This window comes from Tachysurus vachellii, chromosome 8 (assembly GCF_030014155.1).
Source record: "Tachysurus vachellii isolate PV-2020 chromosome 8, HZAU_Pvac_v1, whole genome shotgun sequence".
In the NCBI taxonomy this organism is placed as follows: Eukaryota; Metazoa; Chordata; class Actinopteri; order Siluriformes; family Bagridae; genus Tachysurus; species Tachysurus vachellii.
In genome coordinates, this window is record NC_083467.1 from 9,231,712 (window position 1) to 9,239,868 (window position 8,157).

The 8,157-nt window shown below is 34.7% G+C and overlaps 1 protein-coding gene across 1 annotated transcript; it reads left to right on the forward strand.

Annotated features, from left to right (window-relative positions):
* Window positions 1-3,827: 3,827 nt before the first annotated feature.
* Window positions 3,828-7,216, forward strand: gpr183a (G protein-coupled receptor 183a). The gene is made up of 2 exons (XM_060876106.1): window positions 3,828-3,966; window positions 4,824-7,216. Exon 2 carries the CDS (start codon window positions 4,853-4,855, stop codon window positions 5,945-5,947), a length of 1,095 nt encoding a protein of 364 aa, XP_060732089.1. The 5' UTR covers window positions 3,828-3,966; window positions 4,824-4,852; the 3' UTR covers window positions 5,948-7,216.
* Window positions 7,217-8,157: the final 941 nt, after the last annotated feature.

Here is an 8,157-nt window from a genome sequence, read left to right on the forward strand (position 1 = left end):
AAAAGATTCACGTGATAGCACCATGTGGGAGTGAGTACAAAGAAAAAAAATTAGTTCCCCAAACAATCAGGGCTGGAGTGCACAGAGGCATTTGTTGTCTCACTTTTCATCGATTAACATAAGAGATAATGAATGTCTTATATTACAGAGTTGAAAAAAAAACCCTTAACATATAGTGAAAGTCAGTAACTGATCTGTTGCTGAATGTGTTTATTATATCAACACTTCGCTTACCATGGTGATGCTATCAGGACGGAAGGTGTAAAACAGTTCTTACAAGTTTACACATCTCGAAAATCTTGCAAAAAGCTGTTAAAACCACGTAGAATAAACCACACACACACACGCACACACACATTTGTCTTACTACGTATCTTTGCAAGGCTTTTCATTAGAATACCATTTCTATAGAACCATTCCAACATTTTAAACAAAGTGCTTTCCGAATGCAAAAGCAACAAACAAAGCAACAAGAATAATAATAAAAAAGATCAAAAAGACAAAGTGGATAAAATAATTAAGCACTCCAGATTAAATAAAACAAAATCAGTCAAACAAAGCAGGAATAGGAGCTGATCAGCACATAATGGAAATATGGACATGTCTATGGAAATAGAACTAAACAAAAAATAAAGTAAGTTTATTTTTACACAATATACAGACGCAGCAAGCAAAGTTAATGAAGATAAAATAAAAAATAACAAAAAAGCAAAATAACAATTAAGAAAATCTAATAAATAAAAAGATCATTCAAAAATTAAGACTATTGAAAAATGATAAAAAGCAATAATAATACTAAAGCTACTAAAGTTAAATTTAACCCTGATCTTTTTTTATATTTTGGGTTTCTCACGTTTCCCCAGAAAAAAATGTCAGATAGTCATTGGTCCCCAGTAAGATACTGTATAGACACACATACACACATCACACATTACTCAAACACAGTGACACATACTGTATTGTATCATAGTAGTCTTTACTTGACTGTGTATGGACTGCAAACCACATCACACAGGAAGGAGGCCTCAAGAGATACACCTTTTGAAAGGGACCAAATATCCGTCTGGTTTTTACTTCATTTCCCAGCATGTAAAATGAATGTGACGTGACATACAGCTCAGTATAGTGACCCATACTCAGAATCTGTTCTCTACTTTAACCCATCCAAAGTGCACACACACAGCAGTGAACACACACACACACCGTGAACACACACCCAGAGCAGCGGGCAGCCATTCATGCTGCGGCGCCCAGGGAGCAGTTGGGGGGTTCGGTGCCTTGCTCAAAGGCACCTCAACCTCAGTCATGGCCGGCCCGACACTCGAACCCACAACCTTAGGGTTGAGAGTCAGACTCTCTAAGCATTAGGCCACGACTTCCCCAATGTAATGAAGCCAGCTTCCTGTAACCACTTTCCTGAAGCATGAATATGCCAGCTATTATTTTCATTTACAAACACAAACACACACAGATGCACACGCAAACTTCGAAAAGTTTTCCTCTGCTAGCAAAAAAAACTAAACATTTTCCGCAAACACTTAGTCCTCAGTTTTAGAATGATGTTACAAATGAAATGGCTGCCAGCGGTGCCCTCATTTTAATGTTTCCTGTGTCGAATAATTCATTATGATACAGACCTCACCATGCTGTTCTTTCTAAATCAGCCCCAGAGCAGTACAGTATGTATTGCACAAGATACAAATCACATAATTATTCTCAGTGATTTGGTGATTGAGAAGCCAGACTGGAGAAACGGGAAACAAATGACCACTAAAAGAGATCTTTTATCTTTTTCATGCCTCTATTTATACTTAGGGTAGATCTGAAAAACCAGGTTTGTTTGGTCTTAGATATAATTGGCTTTATCATAACTTTATTATAAAACATTAAGTTGAAATAGGTGCACAATATGGTGTTTGGCAACTTGTTATTTAATTAATGAATTAATTAATTAATTTAGATAGATAGATAGATAGATAGATAGATAGATAGATAGATAGATAGATAGATAGATAGATAGATAGACAGACAGATAGATACTTTATTGACCCCGGGGGAAAGTCAAACATCCAGTGGCAACATACAGAGAAATATTTATTACAAGCACAAGAAAACCCACCATCCTTCAACCATACATGTACATTTATATGTATACTATATGAACTCATCCATCAGTATCAATGTCCATGCCAACTTTGTTATCACTCTGGATATTGCCCAGTGAAATGAAATGATTGGCCCTCCAGTACTACATTACACAATGAAGCGTACACAAGCGTAAAAAAAACTCGAACTTAAAGTCGAAATCTTAACATAATCTCTAACACAATCTACAGTGTATAAAAGTTCATTATTAAAACATGTTAAAGTTTCCTGACACTTACTGTAGCAGTGATTAAAGTGTGTAGGTGATTTGTTCCCCAGGAACTGAAGTCATCTGGTGCCCAAATCAGCTTGAATAATAATACTACTACTACTACTAATAATAATAATAACAATAATAATAATAATAATAATTATTATTATTATTAGTAGTAGTATTATTAGTAGTATTATTATTATAATAATTAGGGAAGTCAAACATTATATATATATATATATATATATATATATATATATATATATATATATATATATATATATATATATATATATATATATATATATATACTGTCAGTACTGAAGATGGCTGAAAACCTTATCCGTGAACCTTACTCTTGCTCTTTTACTTCAAAAACAGGATGGCACAAACGACCTTAGAAACTATTTGATGTGGCTGAGAAAGCAAATCAACAGGTTTCGCCTGTAGGGTAGCTAAATTATTTGGTTATTTTTACAGCTGTCTCTCTCCATTTCAATCATAGGTTTCAGGTCAGAGGTGATACATTTCACCATACACTTACTTTAAATTCAAAAGGTACAAAAAAGGTTTTGAAGATTTCCACAATAACCTCATTATTCTCAGATCGGTTTTGGTGTCATTTGGATGACTAATCTGCACAGAACTGTGATATTAACATCAATGAAGAGACATGCAATACATTCTTCTCATTTTTTCCAGCTATATCTAATAAGGTGAATGTCATGTCCTGTTCGTATTTTAGTTAAAATAATAATAATAATAATAATAATAATAATAATAATAATAATAATAATAATAATAATAATAATAATAATAATTATTATTATTATTATTATTATTATTTAAAAATAGCAAAAATATAATCAATATTAAAAGGCATAAGAAGCTATGAAAAAAAATATATCCATCTTAATGGACCTTTTTTAATTAATTCTTTATATTATTCTTTACTTTTATGTTGCTGCCTCAGTAATTCCCTTGTTGCATAACTTCATATATGCTTCATATCACATGGTGTACGCCATGCTCAACTACTTCTTTTTCTGACTGCCTCTTATAAGTGATTCATGAGTCATTATCATATGAGTATCACTATTAGCACAATTTCTTCTGTATTCTACGTTATTCGTTTGCTTGTTGTTCAAATAGCATGACACTAATAATGCTTTAAAACAATTCAGACTAATTGGTGATCATTTAATTATAAGCAAAGACATACTTTTCTATTAGGTTATGATTAAAAAAGTAATTATCTACACACGCAAACTTATGTACAGAGAGAGAGAGAGAGAGAGAGAGAGAGAGAGAGAGAGAGTTGTTTTTTCTTTAATATTACTCATTACACACTTAAACTATATCACACATACAGTACACACATGCTGTAAAAAAAGGTAGCATGAACAAAAAGGCCAGGCCTCCAAACAGGAAATTATGTCAGTCACCATAGTTACTGTACCACACTGGAAAGGAAGTTCTCTTTTTCACCGATCATTTGCTCAGTAGAAACGTGGTCCAGGCAGAGCTAGCCAAGGCAACACCCATCACTGCAATGCCGACAGAAATAACACACACACACTGACCATTTGTCAGGGCACAAAGTTTTGGTGAGTACACTTCACTTCTTACTGTAATATTAGTGCTGTTCATGTTATATCCTATTATTATTATTATTATTAGTAGTAGTAGTATTATTAGTATTATTACATTATACAACAACGATAATACTAATAATACTACTACTACTAATAAAACTATATAATAATAATAATAATAATAATAATAATAATAATAATAATAATAATAATAATAATAATAATAATGGTAATAATAATAATAATAATAGCAGTTTAACACAAGAAATGTAATTTTTATTAAATTAAAATTTTCTTTCAACAATACTAGCTCTTAATACATTTTCTTTTTAATATTTTGCTGATACAGCATTCTATCAAAAAAACTATATATATTTTTTTTTTTTTTTTTTTACAAAAACCTAAAATTTTATATTTACAGTGAAAAGAATGTTCTCTGTAAAAAAATATTTTTCCATGTTCACAGGTTCAGTCTATATTCTGGAAGTATTCTAGACATAAGCAAATGCATATACCATTCAGCCTCATAGGATTTTCTTGTATACCAACATCTGTTATTCAATTTTAATAACAATCTTAGATTTACCGGAGATTTTGCTAGTCATGCAGGCAGACAGGAAACACATTTCACTTAACCTTAAGCATACCAGCATGCACATGTTTGTATTTGGACCACCACTCATTGTATGAATCAGTGCTGAGTGATGCGGAACTGCTATTGTGCTGTAGACTTCCTCCAAACTATGCACCGTCTGTAAAAAGAAAACAAACAAAAAAAAAGCCTGCCATCCAAATTCAGTAATTTAGCTTCCTTTTACCATGGATGAAAGTTGACTGCATGTTTTACAATGTTATATTTGCGTCCCCAGATCTGGTTCCACAAGCAGACTGTACGACAATGATGGAAACTCCAAACAACAGCAGCATGGCTACCTCTGTTGTTGCCAACTGCACCAACTTATACGATCATCGTGGTTGGGCGCATGTACTCCTACCTTTGATTTACACTTTCATATTCATTGTTGGTTTGTTGGGTAATGTTTTGGCACTGCATGTCATCTGGCCCAATGTGAAGAAGATCAACTCCACTACGGTTTACTCTGCAAACCTTGTAGTGTCTGACATCCTTTTCGCGCTCGCTCTTCCTCTGCGAGTGGCTTACTATGCCATGGGATTCCACTGGCCAATGGGTGAGGGCTTGTGTAAGGCCACAGCTCTGCTGTTCTACATAAATATGTATGCTGGAGTAAACTTCATGACCTGCTTGAGTGTGGACCGCTTCATTGCTGTGGTGCTCCCGTTGCGCTTCAGCTGCTTCCGTAAAATTCACAATGTTCGATACATCTGCATTGGTGTGTGGATACTGGTGCTGGCCCAAACACTCCCACTTCTCTCCATGCCAATGACCCATGTGGAGCATGATGGCTACATCACATGCATGGAATACCCCAACTTTGAGCAAGTTGATAGCTTGCCCTTTATGCTGATCGGAGCCGTGTTCCTGGGCTATGGCATTCCTTTGATAACCATCTTGCTCTGCTACTCTGCTCTGTGCTCCAAACTTCGCGAACTGGCCAGGACAAACCAGTTAACTGAAAAGTCGGGCCTTAGCCGCAAGGCCATTGGTGTGATCTGTTGTGTCATCCTGGTGTTTGTGGTTTGCTACAGTCCCTATCACATAGACCTGCTCCAGTACATGATCCGAAAACTTCAGTACCATCCAGACTGTGATGAACTACATGCCTTTCAGATCTCACTGCATGTCACTGTCAGTTTTATGAACCTCAACTCCTGCCTGGACCCTTTCATCTACTTCTTTGCCTGTAAGGGCTACAAGAAGAAGGTGCTGAAGCTGCTTAAGAGACAAGTGAGCATGTCATTATCCAGTATGGTCCGGACATCGCCAGAGGAATATTCCAGAGACATTGACAAAATCAACATGAGCAGTAGGGTCTATCAGAAGGAAAGGAGCAGCATGATAGTGAGTGAGTGAGAAACACAAACCATTTGGACTAACTTCAAAAAGAACAGAACAAAACATGATGGCATGTCTGAAACCACCAAGCAGGTCATATCATATCTAATAGCTCACTGTGGTAAATATTTTGTGATAAATGTGTAAATGTTTTATACTTGTCAGCCTGGTGTTTCCTTTGTAATTAGCTGGGTTTCTATAATTAGCTAAAAGTTTCATTAAAGTGTTTAAAGACAATTTCATTTTGAACAATTTTACTATAAAAGGATTCACTTTAGCAAAAAGCCAATCTATAATCTTTTAATCATCTCCAAACTAAGAGCGCCACCTTCTGTCAGATATATGCAATAGTTTCGGTTGACTGAGGAATGAATATGCTGGAGTGGGTGGAGTAGTGAGTGGCACAAGCTGGTAGCTTAGCACCCCACAGCTGCAGGGTCCATGATAAAGTGACTGCTAAATATGAATGAGGAATGAAAGTCCTCCAACTATATAACGTGTAAAAAGGCCACATATTCAGATTGAGACTACATAATTACTTTCCTGATGAAATGAAACCAGGCTACATTATGATGGTACATTATGAACCTGTAGACATAGTGCATGTCAAGGGAAGTGCCTCAAGGGGGCAATATAACACATCTTACCACAGCAAAGTTGCAGTGTCAGAAATGCAAAGTGTACAATGTAAAAGTGTAGATAATCAAAACTTGTTTTCTAGTTGTATTTTTGTACCTGGGTTTAGCTTAAAATAAGCATTCGTTATAGTGAGTTAATTCAGTCAGGGAAATCTTCTATTGAAATAAAAAGTTGAATATTATCAACTTTTTTATGTGATTAGCAAAGCTTCTCAGCATGAAAATCCAGCTACTTATATATAATACTGACAGACATTAAACTACTGCCAGTTAGAGGAAGTGAAAGTTGCGGTATTTCCCGAGCTGAGAAAACGCTTCTCAGTTCAACAAAGGTTGGGTTAGAGGTGCAGTTATAATTACTTTCAGTTATTTTGTTATATGTCAGGAAAGACAAGCAGATAGAGATTGAGTGTGGGTGTGTGTGTGTGTGTGTGTGTGTGTGTGAGAGAGAGAGAGAGAGAGAGAGAGAGAGGGAGAGAGAGAGAGAATGTGTGTGTGAGAGAGATTGAGTGAGTGACTGTGTGTGAAAGAGAGAGAGAGAGAGTGAGTGACTGAGTAAATGAGAGAGAGAGAGAGAGAGAGAGTGTGAATGATTATGAATGATCTTTACCAGTTCTTAGCACAGATTATTATTGTGAGAGAATGGTGAATAATTATAGTTTTTTTTTTTTTTTTTTTAAATCTAATATATTTTCTAATATAACTGATATTAAACTAAAAATACCAATAATAATTTTTGTATATAACATATAAATGTTACATAATATACCAAATATAATATATTTCTATTAGATTTATTTTATTATATAATTAATATATAACAAACTATCATTTACCTATATGTACAGTTCAGCAAACCAAGCTCTTGGTTTATGTTAAACAAATTGTTATTAAGATTCTATCTGTGGTTTTATTATATTAAACACCTAGTGTGATAAAGTCAGATACAATTTTGTAAGCTTTTCATGTTTTGGTGTAAAACCCATATACATACAGTATATATTCACCATACTTATACAGGAAAAGTTTCTGCAGCTGTCCAGTTTCAGAGAGCATGTGCCTACTGTTGCTTCAACTTCCTGTTCTTTACAGAAAGGACTGAAACCTGATGTGGTTTTGCTATCCCAGCTGCATCAAGTGTTTCAAAAAATCCCAGGAGAGCAACAGATTGTGAAATACTCAAACCAGCCCCTATAGCTTTAACAACCATTCCATGGTCAGAATCACCGAGATCTCATTTATTCCTCATTCTGTTGTTTCACTGGAATATGAGCTGAAGCACTTGACCTGCTGATTTTACTGTATGCATTAAGTTAGCTGATTATATAACTGCAGGAGTGTACAGTTATTCCTAATAAATTGAGCAGTTACTGTATATTTTGTTGCTTGTCAATAACTTTTATAGCAAAAATATCTTCTCAGTACAAAAAAAAAAGTTCTCAGTACATATATATATATTATATATATGTATGTGTGTGTGTGTGTTATGAGAGTAGCATAAAAAGAGCAGCTAATGGGTTATATTTCAGGACTGTGAGTTTCAGGGAACTTTTGTAGTAGGAAATGAATCACTTAATATGATTACGACTA